The sequence below is a fragment of the Cydia splendana genome, chromosome 25 (genome assembly GCF_910591565.1).
Source record: "Cydia splendana chromosome 25, ilCydSple1.2, whole genome shotgun sequence".
Classification (NCBI taxonomy): Eukaryota; Metazoa; Arthropoda; class Insecta; order Lepidoptera; family Tortricidae; genus Cydia; species Cydia splendana.
In genome coordinates, this window is record NC_085984.1 from 2,633,018 (window position 1) to 2,658,886 (window position 25,869).

Consider the following 25,869-nt stretch of genomic DNA (forward strand, 5'->3'; position numbering starts at 1 on the left):
TTCCTGAGTCATGGGTGTTTTCTATGTATATAAGTATGTATTTATCTATATAAGTATGTATATCGTCGCTTAGCACCCATAGTACAAGCTTTGCTTAGTTTGGGGCTAGGTTGATCTGTGTAAGATGTCCCCTAATATTTATTTATTTGTTACTGGTTAGGCTTTAGATTGTGCTGATATTAAAGCGCATAATTCACCAATATGCTTGCTACTGACAGTAATCTTTTCGAATTGTCATTGTCAGGTGACACTTGTTACTTGTTACAGGGGGAGTTTGTACAAAACTATACACGACGGAAAATTCAGGTTTTTACCCATACCTACCCATACCCACTTTGTATTATACTGTTGTCTTAAGCTAATCACTTTTTGCGACCAGTTTCGTCGTAATTATGATGGTTCAAGGCAGGCACGCGCCATCCAAGTCATAAACTTAGTCATTTCAAAGTAGTTATCTATAAAAAAAAATGTAAACGTTTTGCATAAATCGAACCATGAGTATAACTCTATAATAGCGGAATATCGCGTGACATTTCGCACCTCATTGTTGAATTGTATTGAATTATAGTTTGAATTGTATTCTTTTAAAAAACAGGCCAAGTGCAAGTCGGACTCGCGCACGAAGGGTTTCGTACTATTGCGCAAAAAACGGCAAATAAATCACGTTTGTTTTATGGGAGCCCCACTTAAATATTTATTTTATTTTATTTTTAGATTTTGTTGTTATAGCGGCAACAGAAATACATCCTCTGTGAAAATTTCAACTGTCTAGCTATCACGGTTCATGAGTTAAAGCCCGGTGACAGACAGACAGACAGCGGAGTCTTAGTAATAGGGTATTACTAAACAAAATAAAATAAATATTTAAGTGGGGCTCCCATACAACAAACGTGATTTTTTGCCGTTTTTTTACATATAATGATACGGAACCCTTCGTGCGCGAGTCCGACTCACACTTGGCCGGTTTTTGGGAGCATTCCACGGGCTGTCCCGTAGGTACCTACAAACGCATTTTACTTCCTGTGTTGCGACAATTTTTTCGGCATTTAAAGCAGACGATTTTCTGTGTATATTTTTGACCATTTGTCAAAGAAAAGGAAACTCTTATACCTGCAAATCTTCAGAAATTTGGCGTTTGTACGGGACAAACGGTAGACGATTTCATGGAATGTTCCTAGACCTTTTAGGCCACTTGCACCATCCCACAAACCCGAGGTTAAGCGGTTAAACCGTTAACTCAGTGTCAAATTGCACTGGTAATCATGGTAACTCTAGGTTTAACCGGTTAACTCTGGGTTAGTGAATGGTGCAAGTGGCGCTTAGTCTGGCAGATACTTTAGGTTGTTTTATTCGATGCTGACGTCACAGGTTAGTAGTCCAAGGCCATAAAGGTCCATTTTGCAGTCGCGTGCGAAACGCAGCAAAAACTCAAATCGAACGGACAAACATCGTGTTCCAATACTTTCAATGTTGCCAGTTGCATGCCGAGAAAAAAGGCATATCAATTAAGTAAGACAATAAAATGTTAAGAAATGATCGCGTGCTGGATGTATTGCTAGTTTTATGATCAAAAATAGTGGATTGGACATGGTACCGCTAGGTTAGCTGGTTTTACTTGTTTTTTTCATGTATTATAGCGTTGGGAAATACGTGGTTATTGATAGATTTTATCTTATAAAGAAACATTCCTTTTTTGTTACCAAATGTGTAAGGATATCTGGAAAAAGGCTTGTTTCTTAGAAACTTTCTGGGTCATTTTGGGAAATGTGGTGAAAGTTGTTCAGCTTTATGTGCTTTACCAGCATGCCAATTTTTATAGAAATCGAAATGTACAAACTTTTTGAGAATTGCTCTAATAGTGTTTTGAGCGAACGGAGCGTTGCAGGTTGGACAAAAATGATTTAATATGTCGCATCGTAAATAGATTCTCGTGAAATTTTGTGAGTAGATGCGATAATTATCCTAGATTTCTTTTTGTCAATGTCAAGGGGACCTACCGCAAAAATCGAAGTAAATAATTTCGAATCTGCCTCTTTCTCGCTCTTGCATATTTCAACGATAAAGGCAATGAATGAACAATCTAGGCCCTAAGTAAGATGTTTTTAAAACCCTTTTTATTAAAACACAACTGACACTGCGGGGTTGCGAACTGCATCGCAACCATAATGTGATTTTCTAGCGTTTAGATTTAAAATATATTTTTATAATATGTATGCTAGTTTTTAAGGTATTTGTGTACGGGCCACTAGTTGCCTGAAATAAAGATTTTCATTCATTCATTCATTCCTTCATTCATTCATTCAATACTTCTTCAGTCCTCAAATCCCTAAACTCGTGCGCGAAGTTGAATTTCTCCGCGCTCCGCTATTAAAAGTTTGAACTAAATTCCTCAATACAATGTAGCGATACATAATTTCATATTATGTAACGAACACGAACATACAGTGTTTACATGCATAATTGTATCGAATAATTAACTCATAATCGATAAAGTGGCCTATTTTATTGCTTTATTGTTATATCTTGCTTATTAATGTTAGTCATTTCACGGATTGTTTGTAAATGTTTTCATTGACATTTTATACGTATTTGCAATAACAGAGTGTGACAATGTCGTTCATATCGCAGTTGTATGAAATATTATAACGTTTATAATGATGAATGACACTCCCTCACTTTGTTTTATAAAGTTGGAGCAAACATTAAGTTAGCTTATACACGGATTCTACTTTTCTGATATTGAGAATTAAATATTTGTGTTTAAAATTTAAGGCGCAGAGCCAATTTTAAAATTTAATATTATTCGTTAGTTTAGCTAATAATTACTCACAAACTATATCCTAAAACTAAAAAAAATATACCTACTCGTCGCCTAGTAAAGCCACCAGCTTAGCAATTTTTTAAATTCTAGATAGGGAATTTAGATTTTAGAACATTATAAATCTAACTTGAACTTAACTCGAAGCTCACTCAAGCGAGCCCTGCTGTCTTTAATGAATACTTAATTCTAGTTTATAGGGCTCCAATTATTTATTGGTCCGAACCCGTTCCCATGGACCCCTCGTTCCGGATCAATAGGTTCCGTAGCTCAGTAAAAACATTGTATGTTTTAATTACGTTTGGTAAAAAGTTAGATGAGGACATGTAAGGTCATTTAGGGCAGTGGGTACTAGTAGGTTTCATCATCATTATATCAGCCTTTTATCATTATCACCCACTGCTTAGCATAGGCCTCTCTTCGAGTACGCCACTTATCCCGGTCCTGAGCCAATCTCATCCAGAAGTGACCCGCAATCTTACGAATGTCGTCCATTCAGCGAGCCAACGGACGCGAGGCATATCGTTCGTCTGTAAGCGGCCACCATTCCGTTAACATTTTGACCCACCTGCCATCACTCTGCCTGGCAACATGTCCCGCCCAGCTCCATTTTAGTTTGGGAATGCCCTACCGACGCAGGTTTATAGTCTGATAAGAAAAAGGAGAAGAAATGGACCTCGTATTTTCTGTCGCACGTATAGCGACTACATTTCCAACTTCACCACTAGATGGTTGGCAGTCCTCATCTGTGCGTTTCTCCAGAAACTTCCTGCCTCGCACAGCCAAACTGTGGAATGAACTATCGCCTCTGCGGTATTTCCGGACCAATACGACCTTCAAACCTTCAAGAAAAGAGCGTACTCTCATCTTAAATACTGGCAACACATTTGCAACCTCTGCCGGCCTAGCCAAGGTTACAATCGCTATCGCTTCGACAACGAAACGCTTTGTGTCTCTCTATTACTCTTCTATATTAGTGCGACAGTGACAGTTGCGTTTCGATCGCTACGGAGCGTAAGCTATTGGCATGTTGGCTACCCGGCCTGGTGTTGCAGATGTCCATAGGCGATGGTAAAGCTTACCATCAGTAGATTCATCTCCTCGTTTGCCTTCTATGTCATAATTATATCCTCTCTCTCTCTTTAACCCTTCTCTACCCTTCGGGTGTAGGCCTTCCTCATTTTACGCCATTCGTCACGGTTCTGTGCGACCTGGAGCCTCTTCTTCCCTGTCCTTTTGATGTCGTCGTCACAGCGCATCTGGGGTCTACTTTGGGGACGGGTCGAAATATATCCATTAATTATAGTTTGTCAAAGGACTGTCTCATTTCTCATCATCATCATAGACAGAGAGAATCATACTATCTTTGTCTTACACTAGTACTAGTAACTAAAAGAAAAGGATGAGTATAGTTTTCCTGGTTCTTACTGACTGACAAATTGGTTTGACCAACTATATTATACATAAAGTTGGTCAAGCAGATCTTGTCAGTAGAAAAAGGCGGCAAATTTGAAAAATGTAGGCGCAAAGGGATATCGTCTCATAGAAAATTTTAATTTCGCGGCTTTTTAATATAATATGATTAATCCAATCCATTTAATTAACTAATTTAATAGACATCGAACTACAGAGATTTAAATTCTAACAACTTGCAGGGCATTTCTTCACATCTGCCATTTTATACGCTACAAACCAAACGCGAATAAACTACTAATTACTTTTTTCTATCTTTTAATTGGCAACATTGGCGCGGCCGTTAGAAAAACGCGCTCCCGTATTCCATAGACAAAACGGTTTATTTCTAGACCACAGAGCGTGGGCATAGACTTTTATAGCATAGATTTCTTGTTTTAATTGACGTTGAAATATAAACGCAAGTACTGCGGGCATTGAGAAATTGCTTGTTCTGCGCAAAACGTTATATTGATGAAAAAACCGGCCAAGTGCGAGTCGGACTCGCAAACGAAGGGTTCCGTACCATTATCTATAAAAACGGTCACCCATCCAAGTACTGACCCCGCCCGACGTTGCTTAACTTCGGTCAAAAATCAAGTTTGTTGTATGGGAGCCCCACTTAAATCTTTATTTTATTCTGTTTTTAGTATTTGTTGTTATAGCGGCAACAGAAATATAGCTGGTCAAGCAGATCTTGTCAGTAAAAAAAGGCGGGAAATTCAAATTTTCTATGGGACGATATCCCTTCACGCCTACATTTTTCAAATTTGCCGCCTTTTTCTACTGACAAGATCTGCTTGACCAAGTATACATCATCTGTGAAAATGTCAACTGTCTAGCTATCACGGTTCGTGAGATACAGCCTGGTGACAGACAGACGGACGGACGGACGGACAGCGGAGTCTTAGTAATAGGGTCCTGTTTTACCCTTTGGGTACGGAGCCCTTTTAATAAAGGTGACAATAAACGTTTTGTACATACCGGACCTAGAAAAGATTTACTTATCTCTTTTACCTTTATAATTAATTTTAGATTTCTCGGTTTGAGTTTTTTTATTGCTTATCCTGTCAGTATATGCTTCGGAGAGTTGGGACTTGGGACCTTAAAGATGACCATTAACCCAAGGTTTTGGTGTTTCTCAATGCCTCAAAATCAAATCTAGATTAGATTAGGTGGTCAGAGTAGTGAGTAGGTACTTAGAGGTCACTACTAGTAGCTAGCACAGTAATCTAGAACTGATCACTAATTATTTACAAATTCAAATAGATTTCGTTTAAAAGTCAAACAATCAATTAAAATTATTAGGAAATCTGACACATTTATGACACCAATACCAAACACTTGTAAAAATACCAATAAAATACCCCGAAATCGGTTTTACACCCCTTTTCACAGAAAAACAAAATTGGTTTCCCAATCTGTGGTCCAATACCGTTTAATATATTAAAAAAGCGTTCAGCCTCTAAAACAAATGACCCAGAGAATTTGTGATAAAAAAATACCCTTTCGGCAAGCTCTTTGAGTTAATTACTACACAGCTGTCCTGTTCACACTTGCGTTAATCTGTGTGTTTCCGTCTCGTTCTGTCATGAGGTTCTTTATTGGGCTCTCGCCGGCGCCTCAGAGGTCGGGTCAAAGCGTTTTGTTTTTTTATTTATTTTGTTTGCTTGTGTTGATTACTTGCGTCTTTAATAATAATGGTTAGAACTAACTAATTGGTGTAAATTTTTATTGAAAAATATGACTCGTTTGTATTAAATGGATGAAGACTTAATATTTTTGAATAATAGGTTATAATTATAAGACCAAATAGTGGGTTAAGGCCCCATTCGCACGACAGCTTAAAAAGCGTTGCGTTAAAACCCGACGTTGGCGCTTTTTTACCGTTTCCAATATTTGTGTTCATATGAACGCTTAAAAATCACTTGTGAGTCGTACTGCCACGTACGCATCTCAGCAAAGCCATACTTTATTTGCTATTACGACGTATTATTTGAATATAGCTTGAATATTTCAGGAATTTGTAAGCAAAAGTTGACATTTTTAAGGTGAAACTAATAATAATCTTGACGATTGACACCAAAAATTTACACTTGACAGCCAACTGACAGCAGCGCCGGCGCTTTTTTAACGCTTGTGAGAACAGATACACGGAGTTCCGTATGCTCTATTCAATTTGACGTCAACGCTCAACGCCGAAAATCGAACAGTGCTCGATAAAAAAGCGCCGCGCTTAAAAACCGCCTTCGTGTGAATACATACATGGTTATCCATTTGCGTCATTCAAACGCTTTTTTAACGCGCGTTGAAAAAGCTGCCGTGCGAACGGGGCCTAATGGTGCTTTGATTGAGTTCTTATAGAATATATTTTAGGCACTGGTAATACTTCACACCCTAACATATTTTTTTAAGTGCTAATGCTAACCTAAGGTAAGCATTTATAGTCTGTCTAACCATTTTCGTCAGTAGAAAAAAACGGCAAATTTAAAAAATGTAGGCGTGAAGAAATTAGAAAATAGCACCTTTTTCTATTGACAAAGTTGTTACCTGCTAAAATACATTTTTATTATTATAGTATAATGTATACCTACTACCTAGGTACATATATGTCGTATAAATGTGTACCTAAACGACTTAATCGATAATTATATCTATGCTACACCAAAAATAAAATACGAGCATTTAAAGTGGTGGTACTGGTGCTCGACGCGGTCCCATTACATGCCATCTTGAAACTTAAGTCATTGTCAATAGAGGTGACAGCAGGGTGTCATCTATTGGGCATTAGCATGTCGAGCACTAGTACCACCACCTTACAACTGTTCTTAATGAGAATTCAAAAGTCTCAAATAAACTCGTGAGTCCAAGAATTAGGACACACAATATAGATCGAACTCGATAAGAATTTTAGCCATTTTATTAGAATCGTGCGGTTAAGTTATGAAACTTATGAATCACCGGTATTTCCTTAAGTCAAGCTTGATTAGCACTGCAAATCCGTTGGTAATCGAATTTAAGTTATTTCATCATAATTTTTACGATTTATATTTCCTGGTTAACTAACGAATTTTGACACACATAAATAGTTATTACCTGTCACGCAAACACAACGGAATTCACACTTCAACCTTGCTTGAAGTGCTTGAACACTGTTTTTTCAGGATGAAATCAATGTTACCATTTGGCCCGATTCGATCAATGCTTACAAGATGTCACGGCGATACGATACAGGCCCCGTAGACAACTAGCCAATCGCTAACACTACGTAGCGAACGAAATGCAACTGTCACTGTCACACTGATATGGATAAGAGTGATAGCGAGACATAAAGCGATTCCATGGTGATTGTCAATAATCATATTTTTTTATTGCATGAAATTAAAGCTGGCCTTACAGTTGGTCCAACCAATTTGTCAGAACCAGGAAAACTATACTCATCCTTTTCTTTTAGGTGCTAGTACTAGTGTAAGACAAAGATATAGTATGATTCTCTCTGTCTATGATTGAAATGAGACAGTCCTTTTACAAACTATAAGTATTTATTTTAGTAGTAATTTAAATAATAAACCAACAACCCACGCGTCATTCGAATAGAAAACTCTTATTCGCGTTCCATTTATTTCAGTAGAAAATTAAATTATAAACTGGCAACCCACGCGTTCGAATTTCAAATTCGTATTTCGAGCTCCCACGGGGTCATCGGAGGTCGGACATTTCTGGAAACAATTTAACGTCGTCACGGTCAATTGAGTTGGCTCGGAGACAATCGAAACGTAGGCCCTTAGTTGAAATGAATAGGGTCGTACGAAGTTATTCTTAATAAAAGTGATATTTCTTTTAATTTTCCCCTTTAAAGAGTTTAAAGGGCCATAGAATGGAAGGCTTTATCAGTAAGGTTTTTCAAGCCGAATACACCAAAGATCTATGAAGTGTATAAAGGCCCCTGTATACAATGGGCCAGCGCCGGCCACTCCAAGGGACGCAGCTATGCAGTAGAATGAGATAGCAATATCACTTGCTCCCTCTAACGCATAAATGCGTCCCTTAGAGTGACCGGCGCTGGTCCATTGTGTACAGGGGCCTTAAGATAAAAAAAGTCTAAGAAAAAAACGTACCTCGAATAATCAAGAAAAAAATATGTTAGATAAGATTTATACCTTTGGCCTTTGTGTAGATGGCGACACCGTTTGATATTTAACAAATTTAACACACAAGTGAAGTCACGGGCAGAGGCATCATTACAAAAAAAATAATTAAGATCTGTTTACGCAGATTCTAATAAGGTTTTCTCTTGTTCCAGGCTAAACCAGCGGCTACCCCGGGCCCCCACAAACCCTCAAAATTACCCGAATCCAGTCCCCAAAACCCACCCTGAGTTTCTCAGATCCTTTCGGGCCTCCCACGTCGTCGGACGCGGGGGGCCCTTCCACCCCGCAGCCCGCCATGACGACCCAGGAGGCCTTAGACCACCACCACCATTTGGGGTCTCAGACCCCCCATGACCCGAATTCGGCGAACTCAACACCGACGAATGTGTCTTCTAAATCTGCTTTTATTGAGCTCCAGCAGCATGGATATGGGTTTAAGGGGGGTTATCAGCATCCCCACCATTTCGGGAGTCCTGGGGGTCAGCAGAACCCGCATGAGGCCTCAGGGTTCCCTAGTCCGCGGTCGCTGGGCTATCCTTTCCCTCCTATGCATCAGAACACATACGGGTATCATTTGGGGTCGTACGCGCCGCAGTGTTCGAGTCCGCCTAAAGATGGTGAGTTTAAAAAACGTTAATTACCTTTTAAAGAGCTGGACCAAGCTAACTCTGCACATACTTACATGATTACACGGACTTTCAGTTTAAAATAATGTTCTAGTAATGAATAGAATCAGGCGTTACTTTGCGGAAAAAAATAACATGCTAGTCAATCAGTGCTAACCCGTTATACTTACTTGCGTATTTAAACATGCAATTAATGTTCCCACCCTCCCACCGCAAAAATAAATGCGCAAATAAATATAACAAACCACTCCCAATAGAACGATAGGGTATGCTTCAATAACATAAGCTATGCCGATGACATGGTACTGTTGAGCCCGTCGGTCGGTGGTCTGAGATTACTTATTGAGAGGTGTGAGTCATATGCCCTAGCGCATAACCTTAAATATAATGTAAGCAAGAGCGAGTATATGGTCTTCAAAGCGGGAAGCAAGTGCCCATCACACATCCCACCCATTTGTTTGAATGGCATGCAACTGAAAAGGGTTATCTCTTTTAAATACCTTGGGCACTTGATAACCGACGATTTCCGTGATGACGCTGATATCGAGAGGGAGCGGAGGGCCTTGGCCGTGCGGGCCAATATGATAGCTCGCAGGTTCAGCCGGTGTACAGCGCAAGTAAAAATAACATTATTTCGAGCGTTCTGTACATCGCTGTACACCTGCAGCCTGTGGACTCGATATACGCAAAGGGCTTTTAACGCCATGCGCGTACAATATAATGACGCGTTCAGGGTACTGTTGCGGCTGCCTCGGTACTGCAGTGCGTCCGGCATGTTCGCTGATGCTCATGTGGACGGATTCCACGCGACACTGCGCAAGCGCTGCGCCGCGACGCTCCGCAGGGTGCGCGACAGCCGCCACAGTCTCCTGGCCGTTGTTGCTGACAGATGGGACAGTGGCCTGATAAGGCACTGGTCCTCTCTGCATTTGTCATTAGTACCTAAGTTAGTCATTTAAGTTTATTTTTAAGTTAACCTTAGCTATAAGTTTTTTAAATTGTTAAGATGTATTAACAAAATATGGACCATGTTTGTCTGAAATAAATGCATTTTATTTTATTTTTTTTTATTTTTTTTAGAACAATATTCGACACGTTTTTCGCTTCGTTCTCTCTACGAGGCATCTTCAGGGTGCGAGGGTCCTTTTTGCGGTGGGAGGGTGGGAACATTAATTGCATGTAAAAATACGCAAGTAAGTATAACGGGTTAGCACTAATTGACTAGCACGTTATATTTTCGCGGATTAGCAAAGTAATATTTTGGGTTTTAATTAATAATAATATGGATTTCCGCAAAGTAACGCCTGATTCTATTCATTATTTTAAACAATACTTACTCAAAGTATTGTACGGAACATAGGACATGGCAAAGAGAATAGCACACGATCTTACCAAAAACACAAAACCATTTCATTCCAAGTTCCTTTATAAAAAATACCTAATAATGCCATCAACATTTTAAGTGACAAAATTATAAGTACGAAGAAAAAATTACGGTCAAAATGCTAAAGAAAACTCGAATTACGGAATAATAAAATTATAACACCTAACTGTCAACCTGTAATTTTCTTACGAAATAACAGTTAACTTTTCTATAAGCTGTCATTATTGGAAATAGAATTTAATAGATACAGGCGTCATAAGTGGTAGAAAATGTGTTTTTTAATGTGGCAACTTTTCTTTTTGGAAGTTTTTAATAAATTATGTAAAAGTTTTAAGGTCATTGTAGATAAACGTAGTGCGGCATACATACAATCGCCATCAGATATATCGGAGCTGCCGAGGTGCTCGAAAATATCTGAACACGCACTCTAACGCCTTGACAATAGAGGCGTGTTCAGATATTTTATGTAAACACCTTGGCCGCTCTCATTAATAATATTTTGGACTATTTTCCTGTCTACACCTGCAGGCTAAGGTATCAGCTTACTAACAGACCGTAAGCTCGTAGGTACTTAAGTAGGTAGGTATGTAAATGTATTTTTTTAAATTATTTAAATGATATTAAAATCTTTTGAAAAACACTACCATCAATGATCGGACAAATATATACACTACATAAATTATGTGTATCTCTTCTTCTACTATTTACCTATGTACCAAATATATACTGAGTCAAGCAGATCTTGTCAGTAGAAAAAGGCGGCAAATTTGAAAATTGTAGGCGCGAAAGGATATCGTCCGCTAGAAAATTTTAATTTCGCGCCTTTTTCTACTGACAAGATTTACTTGACCATCTATATCATTAAACATACTATAAAAAATTACGTCAAGAACGAATTACTTAATATGATTAGGTTTTGAACTCTAATTCAATACTTCAAACACTATTTCACACCACAAAACCCTAAAGAATTCTAAAAACAAATCTACGTCAAAACACTGCCAGCTATACCAGCCTTAAATATTTAAGCGCGTTCCCGGCACTACAATTTAGCCTCGAGTGAATTTTTTAGCGCGGCAACCCAGTATTACAAACGCTCACAGAACAACTGCCAGTCACAATAGTATTCTATCCAATGTAAATTTGACCCATCGCCTCATACCAACTATTAGAGAGTAGTTATATTGGTTATTTGAATCTGAAATTCGCTCGTGTACGGTAAGCGGTTTAGAATAACACGACGCATCAAACATTAAACGCAGTATCGAAACAGTTTTCGAACGTGCATTTTGAATTTGGAATGCGTTTTGAAGATTTTGAACTTCGAATTTGCGTTGTTTCATTTTAATTTTGTTTTAGTAAAAGACTGTATACAGTATGAAATAAGTTTGATACAATAATAATTAGAGTTAGACCAAGAAAAGTCTGCAGCGCTTTTGATAGCCCACGCAGTTCAACTGTTATTTTAAACGTCAAACTTCTATGAAATTTTGACGTATAAATAACACTTGCACTGCGTGGCCCATCAAAATCGCTGCAGACTTTTCTTGGTCTTGGTCTAACTCTACATACTTACCAACGGCCCCAGTTGAACTTTATTTATAGACCTATATAGTTAACCTCAAATAGGGATACAGCCTTCATATTACGAAAGTTAGAAATCAATTTGGGAAGCCATTGTAAAATCGACCTTGACGCATTGACCGCTTCAAAGGAAAACGTACGTCGGAAGATATTAATTTACAGTACAGTTTCCTTCGCGCCGGAAGACCGTTTTTTTCCGTTGCGTGTTATCGAACGCGCATTCGATATTTGAAATTTGTTATTTTTAATCTTGTGTGTGTAGGGTGTTTTTACATGTCTGCTTGTAATACGTAAGCTGAGCAGGTTATTTATACTGATACCAACTACGAAATCATTAAAAAATACTGCTGACTATGATATTGTTTTCAGCATGGGTGTGGTGACAGATATCATCTGTAATAAGCATGTAATAATCTTAACACGCAAAATCTTGCAAACTTGTATTGAAATGACATGTGTCCGAAACCTGACGAGAATTCCAAATGGACGCCGTTACAATGGATTCATCCAAATGGACGTCATCCTAATATTAAACATTGTACGTTTTTGACATTCACGGACCGATTTTGGATTGCAGCCACGCTATTTGGACTGTTGGAAGGCTCGTCAGTGGCCACCTTTAGTCCCAATTTTCAGAATAACATTATTATATTATGTGTCATTGTAAAACCCCGTTTTTTAGCGACAACTCGATTTCCCTAGTGATAATAAATCCGTATCGCATCAGTGAATCTTAGTTTTAATTGGGAGTTTTCAGACAAAACTAGTTTTCGCCAAGTCCCGTGGAGAAAACTAGCTTTCACTAAAAACGGGTTTTTACTGCAACATTACTTATGAGGTTGTTTAGTAGAGAACTCTTGGCATTAAGTCTCTCTTTTGTAGCTTAAGGTTTTCTTTTGCGCAGAAGCCTGACACTTAGATAGGTAAGTACTTACTTAAATATATTTTTCATTTTGGTTCCATTTTAAAAGCACTCTGTATAAGTTACCTACCGTAGGCAAAAAAGACAAATCATCTTGTTAACCAAGCTTAATAATAAATAATGTTTGTTTAACTCTATCAACCAATCATTATGCTTCTAAAGCATATCATCGACAAATTACAAGCAATTGACAAAATCTCCAGTAACTATAAATTTTCATCTTTAATAACCAATTAATCTTGGACTCTCAGTGAAACTTATTGAAAACAAACAATATGAAGACGCGTAGCTCATTTTATACTGGTCATTCGAACAACGTAATGACACTTAGGTAACTCTCGCGCCATTGCAATAAAAACCTTAAGTCGTGTAGTTACGGTTCAAAATAGTAATACAATGTCTAGAATGATATAGGCAATTGTTTAATTATTGGAGACTCAAAATTTGTCGATTCGAAATTTGAATTTTACAAATTTAAAAAAAGATTGTGACGTTCTGTTGCCGTTTATTTAAGGTGCAAATTGGTTTATTGTAACTGTAATTAATAAAATGGTTTTATTACGAACATTCTGTTTAGCCTTTACTTAATTGGACTTTATTACACTGAGTTAAAGTTTAATATCGTTTGCGATGCCACAGACTAATAAATCTTAGTGAAAGAGTCGGGTCAAACTAGCAGTTGGTAAATAAAGCTAATAGAATAATAAGTTGATATGCTTGGCTGTTAATAGCAATTAGGTTAGGAATTTATGCTTTCAGCGTTGTACACTAATCTTAATTAAATGGCTTGAATTGTATAATTAAGACTTCGTTATAATTCTATGTACTTGAATAAGGTAAATGTCTCAATGTTAGACACATTGTTTGTTATCCCTTTTACTACCGTTTAATATTGAAGGTTATAAGCTGTCATATGCACAAATAATAACACCTCTCGAGTTCCAGGCGTCCGTAAGCTACGCTTATCGCTTACCATTAGGCAGACGGTATGCTTGTTTGCCAATTTGCCACCAATGTTGGCACTTGGCACCTTGTATTTGTCCCTTAACTTGTCAACAATGCATCTTAGAAAGACTGGAAACGCACATGTGACACCTCTGAAGTTCTAAGCGTCTATAGGCGTCAGTGTTCGCTTCCTGGTCAATACGCTTGTTTGTAACCTGGTACAAAAAATCCGTAAGTTTTTCTATTTTATTCAGTTCATTAAATTTAGGTATTTTATAGTAAAATGCCTATTTTCTGTATTAACCCATTCAGTGTTTAACTGTTTACGTAACCAGTTGAGTTTCATATTTTAACCCATATGTCTTAATACCAAAGGTTGCTGGAACCAGTTCCACAGGTTCGAATCCAGGTCAGGCAGTTTTAACGTTTTGATATGATTTAATAATTCTTGATTTATATCAACTTTAGCTTATGCTAAAGTTATTAAGGTTCATTGATAGTGTACAACGTGATATAATCGTGCTCCTGAGTTTAACAGCTGAAGGAGATGGCGCTGTAAGGAGTCATATTGCGGTGTAGGTACCTAACAAAATTGACATTTATTTATTTATTTATACTTTAATGCACAAAAGAAAATCTTAGTTTACAAAAGACGAACCTATTCTCCAGTCAACCTTAGGGCAAAGCAGAGAAGATGTCATTCGTCAATTTTGACAACCGGAGTTGTTACGGAGCCGTTATGTGACATTCATAGACTTGCAAGCGTTCATAGGCTACGGTTTTCCATCTGTCATTTTATACCAAAATGTCAGCTCGGTCATTTTAATACATACCTACTTCACATATTTATAAAAACGAAGTCATGGTATAATAATATACTCCGCCTGGTACTCCATTCCCGTCTTTTCTAGGTCACCTAACTGACACAAGCCTACGTCATCATGCGACAGCGCTATATGATAATATGAGATAGCGCTATATATAGCGGCCATGTTATTGTGACGTAGGCCTGTGTCACTCTGGGAATAGAAGACCATGTTTTATTAGACTATGAACTGAGTTACAAAGGATAGGCACCTTACAGTCACCTGCAATAATATGTTACACAACGAAGGCCGCAAAAATATCTGACACGATTTTATTTGTAGAGCCATAAGGCGTGTCACATATTTTTGCGGCCTTCGTTGTGTAACATATTATTGCAGGTGACTGTACTATGAGTACGTAATTTTGACACACCACCAACTTTAAGTACCTATCTTTAGCTACAATAGGGTAAATCGTCAATTACTGGCCACCGTTTAATAACTGGCCACCTTATACTAAAAATTAAATTATTTTCACCTTGTATAATTCATTTTATGCTCAAAAAGATGTTGACTATTACTTTATTTGATGGATAAACAAGAATAGTCATAATAATACAATATTAAAAACTAAAGTTAAAACTAGAAATAATTCATTGAAGGGTGGCCAGTTATTGACACCTTATACTAAAATGAATTCTGTTTATCGGTGAATAGAATTCATTTTTATTATAAGGTGGCCAGTTATTAAACAGTGGCCAGTAATAGACGATTTACCCTTCTTGTTTTTTGTCGAACAATATACAAGAATATATGAAGGATATTCATAATATAACACTCATTTGAACGGTTGACGGGTAGGTACTGTCGGCAAAAAGAAAACGGCCTCAAACGGACAGCCGAGTGTACCGCCCAGCCCGTCGGGGTGTATGCTCTACTTACATTTTTTTGACATTAATTTGATCAAGAATATACAATACCCGTACCATGTGTCACTGACATTGTTAAAACTGACATACGCTGACGTCTACGTAATTTAGTTTCTCCGATTAAAAGCCGAACGTCATCGTCACCAATATCACCATAAAGCTGACTTGAAATAATTGAAATCACAAAGAGTTAAACCTTGCCTTTTAGGTTTGAATGTAATAGTTATTTACGATACAAGTGCGGAAAAGAGGAAATTTGAACGAGTGGCGATAAATTAAAACACGACCGAAGGGAGTGTTTTAAATCGACACGAGTTGCGAATTACCTATTCGCACGTGTATCGTACAACGTTTTACAGTACATATGGCCCTTTAAACTTTTGACATACGCACGGAAAGTGCTATTTTACGCACTAGTGCGGGAAAATAGGACCATATGTACTGTAAAATTAATTTCTGCTTATGTTTTTTATAAATAAAAAATTTGGTACAATAAATTTTAATAAGTAACAAACAATCATTATCACTTTCTTCGTTTTCGGCGTCGGAGTTCCTAAAATATGTGTAAGAGATTAATTTAATATTTTGTGTAGGTATTAGGTATCTAACTTATTGCCTTAAAAAATTAAGTATAAAAATTAAAGGGGGTCTTTACCTCGCGGCGTCACACAGTGGGTGGGGTTCCAAAATACGAACACTTACACACTAGTATTGTAGGAGTGTCAAACGAATTTTATCTTATTTTTTAATAAAAAGTAAAAGGGGGTCCGTAGCCGGCGGCGTCACGCAGGGGGCGGGGTTCCAAAAATCGTAGAGCAGGGGAGTGTCCTTAGCCTAAGGTACCCGGGTCCAACGTGCGACTTGGTAATGACGAGCAGAAAAGTGTTTGGTGGCTATTTACATTCTCATTTTCTTTTAACCTTTCTGATTCAAGACAAGTGAACTAAAGTGGGCACAATTTTTTATACCATCATCATCCCTGACAATCTGACGAAGAACCTGAATCTGAAGTCATGTGACGAGAAAGGTATTAGGAATGAATCTGGAGGGAAGTACGAGGAAAGGAAAACCGAGGAAAAGGTGGATGGACTGTGTGAGAGATGATATGATACGAACGCTAGTGAATGATGAGATGACGGGTGACAGAGAGGTGTGGAAGAGAAAGACATGCTGTGCCGACCCCAAGTGAATAGGAAAAGGGCAAGAGAATGATGATTTCTGACAATCTGTCGGCTGTCAAGTACAAATTGTCAAGTACAAAAGTGAAATATAACACATTTATATGGTCGAATTTTAACTAACGAGAGTCATTACTAACACTAAACTAATTATACGGTTTAACTCACGCATTTTAGTCACTCGCGGGACATGTTTCACAGGACATAGGTCTTCATTTTCTAGTGCATGAGTAGACGTTCACGATAGCGCGATGAGTTAGGTACGCGGCTCGCAACATAACATTAGTAACATTACATAAAACACTTAATGGTAATGTTCAATAATGTTGATAGGGGATGCTCCCCATGTCCCTTAGTTCTAATAATCTTAAAAATGTAAGATTAGTTCTAAGTTAATTGTATGTTAATTCTATTTAACAAAATAAACAGTTTAATTTTTTTTTTATATATATTTTTTTAAATATTATAGGACAATTTTAGACGACGATATATATAATATACGACGATATATAAAAAATCCATAACTCAGGAACAAATATTTGCGATGAACACTCAAATAAATACCCTTACCAGGATTCGAACCCGGGACCTCCTGCTTCGTAGGCAGAGTCACTACCGACTAGGCTAGGAGGCCGTTATTAAAAACAACAAAGTCCACTAACATAGTTTGCCACTTAACATAAGTCGTGCCATATGTAAGCCATCTTAAAAAACTTGTATTAACAGGGATAAATTAATAACTCCCCTACACTTGTCTCCTCGATAATATTTCGTCTAACACTTTTGGCCTCGATTGTACACATGCGCCTCCAGCAAACCTCGAAAACGTAAAAAAGCAACCAGCAATTAAAAGTGTTTGACGACTGTTATTAACATTAACATTAACAGCTGTGCCTGTAGGGAATACCGTCCTGTGTTAAAACTAATATGTCATATTGTTATCAATCTTATCATAGAAATAGGATGGGCAGTAGAAGGGCGTTTTCAGAAATAAATATCGAAAACCCGATTCTCACAGATCCCGGTGTTTTTGGGTTCTTTCAACTCAGAATCACTAGCATATTCAATTCTGATGATAAAATAAAATGTCCCAAAAATTTGTATGAAAATTGTACATTCCACTACGTCACGCACATACTAGTGAAAAAATTTTTCATACTAAGACGTGACGTAATGGAATGGACATTTTGGGACATCTTTTTTTAATGGTGGGATGGCGAATGCTGTCGATTCTGAGTAGAATGAGCCCAAGAACGTCCAGATGTGAAAGAATCAGGTTTTCAATATTTATTTCTGAAAACGATCAGAAATGTGTTCTGTTTACCTATATATGTAAAACAATCCCTTAAAACAGAATTCATTTTAGTATAAGGTTTCAATAACTGGCCAGCCTTCAATAAATAGCCACCTTATACTAAAATGAATTCTGTTTATAAGTGAATAGAATTCATATTTAGTTTAGGGTGGCCAGTTACTAACAGGTGGCCAGTTATTGGCGAATTACCCTGGAAATATAACCTGGAAATTATTCCTGCTTTGCGAATAACCTAAGTTCTTAGTATCACATAATGACCTAAGACTATTAGTTTAGTAATTAATTAACTCTTACATTGAAAGTACACACAGCTGCAAAAGTACCTACATACATAAAGTGGGTATGTACTTTTGCAGCTCGCTGTATTGCAAACTTATTCTTATCAAAAACATAGCGAGGATTTGAGTTAATTATTTATCTTGTTATTTATGTATTTTTAAAATTTGAAACAGAATTGAACCTTACCAAGTTCCGATTTCTAAATTAATAAGTTATTAAAATAGCAAAAATTTAATTTAGAACTTAACGTAATTAAAAATAATAATTTGATTCCCATGGATTAACATGCTTGAGGTATGCTCCTTATGGCTTTTTTTATTATTTTACTGAACAAAACGGCGTGGCTTTACTTTCTTACTGGCAGTACAGACGAGCGTTTGCTTAATTAAAGTTTAATAATGTAAAAAGCTGGCGTGAATGAAAGGAACCAGAGGGACCGCGAACCACGTTCGACGTGTTGCCTCCCTCTCACACTTAAGTATGAATTTACAAGTGCGACAGAGAGCCAACACGTCGAACGTGTTTCGCGGTAGGCCCTTAGCAACCTTACCACGACTGCCTTAGCAGTGTCAATCTGTCAACAAAATATATGGTTTTAACTATTTATATCAATAACTCTGAAAATAACCTTTTGTTTAAAGTTTTGCTACACTGCTGTGATGTCACGAAATGCAATTTGCAATAAATTAAATATACCTACATATATATTTATATATATACAAACTGTTGTATCATAAAGTTTATGACATAAACGTTAAGCTCTACTTCACATGACATGTTATGTATCTTATACTTTAATGAATTCTTAATGCGAAAGTTTAAATTATTAATATTGTGATTATTTATTGCCATGCAATTAAATTAATTCACAGTTATTATATAATTCATAGTTAGTTAGTTATAGAGATGAATAAACTGAAGTTATCATATTTATTAAGATTAACCTTTTAAAATATTATCAACGAAATATATGGTAAATAAATAAAAATAAAAATGGGTCACTTCTGGATGAGATTAGTCCAGGACCGAGACAAGTAGCGTAGGTACTAGAAGAGAGGCCTATGCTCAGCAGTGGGCGATAAAGGGCTGATATGATGATGATGAAGAAATAAAATACTGAATGTGTCGGATTGATGGAGCTTACGTCTCATGAATCACCCTGTAGATGCTAAAGATGACCCGGCATACGTAACCATGTCAGACGAGCATAAACAGCTGTTTTACCTATATCAATGCCAGCGTTTCAACCGCCCGTCTACCGCTCGGTGTTTTTTTAAAAAAGCTTTTGATAAGGGAATATACTTTAGTAACCATGACAAATAACTGTTTCACCTATAGTCTGTCAAGCCATATCCGTTAATAGAAAAAAAACCGACAATTTGAAAAAATGTAGACGCGTAGGGTTACCGCGTCCTTTAAGGGGCCCACTGATTACCAGTCCGCCGGATGATATCGGCCTGTCAGTTAAACGCAAAATTTGACAGCTCCGAACAACTGACAGGCTGATATCGTCCGGCGAACTGGTAATCAGTGGGCCCCTTTAACAAGTTTGAATTTCGCGCCTGTTTCTACTGACACAGTTGTTTAGACTACATTTTAACGCCAGCGTTTCAACCGCCCGTCTACACCGCCGGGTGTTTTTTTTTAAAAAACGCTCTTTGTTGAAGGAAAAAGATTTTATTGTTTTTTGCCGACCGCTCTTTTGGGGTTCGGTAGGCGGCCTCGTGGGCGGGACTCTGGCGTAGGGAAAGTGGCTCTACGTGTAGATTTGAATAATACTTGGAAGAGACTAAAATGTTAACCTTTTTTACTAAGCTTAGAATAAATTTAAAAGTGAAAAAAATACTGTCCTGGGTGAGACTTGAACTCACGACCCCTGGATCGATACTCCAGTGCTCTGCCATCTGAGCCACCAAGACCTCATCCATAGCCAGCAAATCTTTCCACCATATTATAGGTCAAGGGGACCCTTAGCGACATCTACAGCAAGATCTTTTTTTTACTATTCGGCTATGAAGCATGAAAGACTGAATCGTGGAGTGAACGACTAAGGTAAACGTACTACGCTCGACATGCTAATGCCCAATAGATGACACCCTGCTGTCACCTCTATTGACAATGACTTAAGTTTCAAGATGACATATACTGGGACCGCATCGAGCATTAGTGCGTTTACCTTACTCGAATGGTGATCATGGCTGCCCCCCTAAGCTAAAAGGAAGTATTTTCAATGAAAATTTAATGCAAATACCGCTTTTTGCTTAGGAGGGCAGATGGGGGGAGGAGCGACCCCAATGTAGACCCCAGATGCGTTGGGACGACGACATCAAAAGGACTGGGAAGAAGAGGCTCCAGGTTGCACAGAACCGTGACGAATGGCGTAAAATGAAGGAGGCGTACACCCGAAGGGTAGAGAAGGGCTAAAGAGACAGATAGAGAGATTCGGCTACGAAAGGAAACTGGTGGTGGCAAATTTGCAAAAAAAATGTTGCCAACTGGCAATTTTTAGGGTTCCGTACCCAAAGGGTAAAACGGGACCCTATTACTAAGACTTCGCTGTCCGTCCGTCCGTCCGTCCGTCCGTCCGTCCGTCTGTCACCAGGCTGTATCTCACGAACCGTGATAGCTAGACAGTTGAAATTTTCACAGATGATGTATTTCTGTTGCCGCTATAACAACAAATACTAAAAACAGAATAAAATAAAGATTTAAATGGGGCTCCCATACAACAAACGTGATTTTTGACCAAAGTTAAGCAACGTCGGGAGTGGTCAGTACTTGGATGGGTGACCGTTTTTTTTTTGCTTTTTTTTCGTTTTTTTTTTGCATTATGGTACGGAACCCTTCGTGCGCGAGTCCGACTCGCACTTGGCCGGTTTTTATTTATTTTATTTCGCAAATTATAAAATGTGCAAGGGAAGTGTCAATCTATTAGACGTGTGCGCCGCGCCGGCGCGCCGTCGCCGCCGGGCTTTTTTGCCACGCCGCCGCCGCCGATAAATGATCGGCGTGAAATCGGCGTGACCTTGAGTGTTGTTAATCAGCTATTTTCACTTAATATTTGGATTACAATAGGATTTTTGCATTATATATGTTACAGTTGTCAAATATATATCAATTATTTATTAAATGAAACAGAATAGCCAGTTGCACAAACTATTTGACACACCAATTTAAGTAATCCTTAAGTAGCTAACACACTATCGCACCGCACCAAGGTCATTGTGGGACGCACCCATAAGTAAGAGGGAGACAGCGATATCTCTTTCTCCCTCTTACTTATGGCTGCGTCCCACAATGACCTTGGTGCGGTGCGATAGTGTGTTAGCTACTTTAGTGTTCAGCGTCAAGAAAGTTGACGTCATTATATGAAGTAGGATTTTTTCCTGTAAATTTTGTATTCACATTCAACTATTAAATCATTAGAATTTTTACGCCTTCACCTCACATACGAAGTGAGAATGCTATTACATGAAAATACTTACATTGCAATTAACTAGGCAAAGAAAACACAGGGCTCATGTACCATGGAACCTCAATGAGCAACAGAAAAGGAAAACTAACTAGCTAATGTTGCGTTGCGATCATCAATATTATCATCCTTGCTTGTACGATTGTCGACTAGCTTACGGAAATAACAACAAGAAATGCAATGAAATGGCGGCTCTTCGTGAAAATTGAATTTGAAAGTTGAAGTAATGGTTGTAGAAAGTTTGTATATCTTGGTGGTACGAGTTCTCGTCTTTCCTATATTCCATTATGGTGCCGAGATGCTGAGCCTCAAAAAGGGTGACGTGCAAAGGTTGGCGCTTTAGAGATGTAGTGTTGGCGAAGATTGCTGCTGTGCTGCTTATACCTAGGACAGCTAGAAGAACAAACCCCTTAACTGGGGTTTCCACAACATCTTTCTTCGGACATATTATGCGGTTTCCAACGCATGATGTGGCGAAACATAATATGAATTTAGGCCCAATGAATGGCAAACGTGCTCAGATTGGAACATGTGTGAGATGGTCGATGGCTGGCGGCAGTGCAACGGCTTCTGACAGCACGAAATTGAGACAAATTACATGTGGTCGCAATCGTCAGCAATAAGAAAACGAGAAAGAAGATACTTCTCACTGAGCCTGGTGCTTGTACGACAAGAAAACCATTAAAGAAAAGCCATAGCAGTCCACTATGTCTAGGATATTGCAAGGATATTTGATGATAAGCCATGTACAGCATGACAAAACGGAGTTACACAGAGATACTAATCTGGTCGACAGTCATTGGGACCAGGTAACCCCTTAATACAAGCCAGTTACTAGCAAAATCAAGTTATTATACCTATCCTATTTATATTCATTTACAAACCCCATTTTACTCAAAACCTATTCAAAACTATACGTAGATTACGTAGTTCACTTACTAGCAACCTGGATTAATCAACATTTTCAAGAAAAACGACAGATTAATGATTTTTCTTTAGAACCCTGAAAGTCAAGGTCACGCCGATTTCACGCCGAAAACACGCCGCCGCCGCCGATTTTTCGGCAAACGCCGCCGCCGATCGTTTTTTAATCGGCGCACACGTCTACAATCTATCTATCTATGTAATACCTTTAAACGAGCAATCCTTGTTTATTTATACATATATATATTTCGGGGATCTCGGAAACGGCTCTAACAATTTCGATGAAATTTGCTATATGGGGGTTTTCGGTGAAGATAAATCGATCTCGCTAGGTCTTATCTCCGGAAAAACGCGCATTTTTGAGTTTTTATATGTTTTCCGAGCAAAGCTCGGACTCCCAGATATTACATGTAGATATGAGTAATACTTGGAAGTGACCAAAAATATAGAGACCAAGCTAACTCTGCAATGTGTGGCCATGTCGTCATTAATGTCAAATTGATATGAAAATATGACGTTTATAATGACACCCTGACTGAGAGCCTAGAGAGACTCTAATCTGTTTACTTTTCGACTCCGTAAGGAAAATGGTAGGGACTACAAATCTTTTTTTTTATTTGACAAAAATCTTAAAGTAGCTGCACGCTGCACTCCTTGAGGGTCTACCGCGAAAATTGAAATTTCGTACACTGTACAGTCACCAATATTAAGTTACACAACGAAGGCCGCAAAAATATCTGACACGATCATTGTAGAGCCATTAAGTGCGTGTCACATATTTTTGCGGCCTTCGAAGAGTAACATATTATTGCAGGTGACTGTACCAAACCAAGATTGCAGTATTACACATAAACATCTCCTGAGTGTACTTAACTAATAAAATTCAGTTACAGTTAGACCAAGAAAAGTCTGCAGCGATTTAGTTAGCCCACGCAGTGCAAGTGTTATTTATACGTCATAATTTCATAGAAGTTTGACATTTAAAATAACAATTGCACTGCGTGGCCTATCAAAATCGCTGCAGACTTTTCTTGGTCTAACTCTACGTACTTTGTTCATAAAAAGTCTCAAAAAATTAACAAAACAAAAATCATCGACACATTTATCGACATAATCGCATCCCTATCATTCGTCACATCACTACGGGGGAGTGCCCGCCTCACGGCACGCCATTGTTTTCCGTCCGTCCGTCTATCTGTATGTATGTATGTAATTTGTATGGGAGCCATGGGAGCCTTTGTGACTGGAGTGACAGTCCTTTATGTAACGAGTTATTAAGTTGTATGAGTCAGAAGTCACAATGTATGAATGTATGGTTCTCAAGGGTTTCTTTCGATTGAAAAGTTGGTTTTCAAGAAAACACTCGATTTCCTTTTACAAGTACAGTCAGCAGTAGAAGTTTCTAAGCGGGCGAGGTGTTCAAAATTACCTTGACACGCTCTTATTCTCGTAACAATAAAGTCGCGTCAAGATCATTTTGTACACCTCGCCCGCTTAGAAACTTCTACTGCTGACTGTACTAAAAATGAACACTGTTAATGTCTGGGTCAATTTTTATATTGGTGTTCATAAAATTTAGAATTAGTATTACATACTACTGTACATAAATAAAATAGCGAAATCTTCCATTGAGTTACGACTTACGATATTGTATGATATTTTCGTACTTGCTTTTTATTCTTTGTTTAATGGGGAAGAGAATTGGACTACTGAGAAAGCATTTCTGTTCAAGAAAAGGTGGCAATTTTAAAAATATTATACGACATTTTTATTACTTCTAAAAAAAGGTTTGTTTTATTTGATTACCTAGGCCTAGCTTAAAAAAAACCCGCTCTATATCTCTCCACCATATCCACAATATACCTAAATATTCAAGACGCGCTGAAGGTCATCAAATTTGTAAAATATATGAAAGTAGCCTTATATGTTAAAGGTACTGTAAATGCAAATCTTGAAATTAGCGAGCAAAGTTTAACATAAAAACTCGAACCAAAAACGCCAATCACATTTTGGCCAAAACACCTTCCTTAAAATGACCTAGCCCTTCTAACTTAAAAAAAAAACATAAATCTTCTCCATAAATCCACAATATAAATATTCAAGACGCTCTGAAGGCCATCCATTTTGTAAAATATATGAAAGGCAGCTACTTGATAATATACGTACGAGGCATGTAATTACATCGTATCGGGCATCGCATCGCCTCGAGTGGATATTTCGGTAACCGTTTGTGCGTTCGAAATTCGAAATTCTGTGAACTTTTTTAATTTGTTAGCGAGTCTTTTTTTCTGTGACTTTTTAAATTTGTTAGCGGTGTTGGTTGACAGGATTTTTTTAAAGTTTGTTTTTAATTTCACTGCATTTTTGTATTTTATTTCAATTAATTATTGCTTTTTGATTTGTACACATTACATTCATTTTGGAGTATAGATAATACTAATGCTTTTTTTCTATATTAGATATAATAGGTACCCACCATAATTTGAAAAATATGTATGCATATTTACTGGACATTTAATTTGGAACATAGTTGTAAGTTGTGGACTAAAGTTACCTGATTTTACGGTCGTCATCATTGGCCACAGCATGTTGCAGCGACTAAAGAAGGTATTTTGAGGACGTAGTCTACAGCCTACACCGACTGCGATGACTGACACCATAGTCTAATAAAACATGGTCTTCCATTCCCAGAGTGACACGGGGCTACGTCACAACAACATGGCCGCTATATATAGCGCTATCGCATATTATCATATAGCGCTGTCGCATGATGACGTAAGCCCGTGTCAGTTAGGTGACCTAGAAAAGACGGGAATGGAGTACCAGGCGGAGTATATTATTATACCATGACTGACACCAAACAGTAATAAAATGCAACAGTACCGTTGGGTGAGTAGGTTTCGCGGGGAGAGGTGGGTATGAATGGGGAGAGAAGGTTTAAGAGGGGGGTGGGAAGGGATTTTAAGGCTACTGCTACAAAAATAATGTATTCCAATTTAAAATGGAGCTATATTAATACGCATAATAAAAAAAAATCGGTGCAACAATCTTCCAAAATCACCTTTGTATGAAAACCCCTCTCAC

At 37.9% G+C, this 25,869-nt stretch overlaps 1 protein-coding gene across 1 annotated transcript in view; it reads left to right on the plus strand.

Annotated features, from left to right (window-relative positions):
• LOC134802643 (uncharacterized) overlaps nucleotides 1-25,869 on the plus strand; it is a 133,333-nt gene that overhangs the window by 13,631 nt on the left and 93,833 nt on the right. Inside the window, exon 2 of the mRNA XM_063775278.1 lies at nucleotides 8,574-9,038. Coding sequence (XP_063631348.1) covers nucleotides 8,717-9,038 — 322 coding nt within the window. The 5' untranslated portion in view covers nucleotides 8,574-8,716. The remainder of the gene's footprint in view (nucleotides 1-8,573; nucleotides 9,039-25,869) is intronic.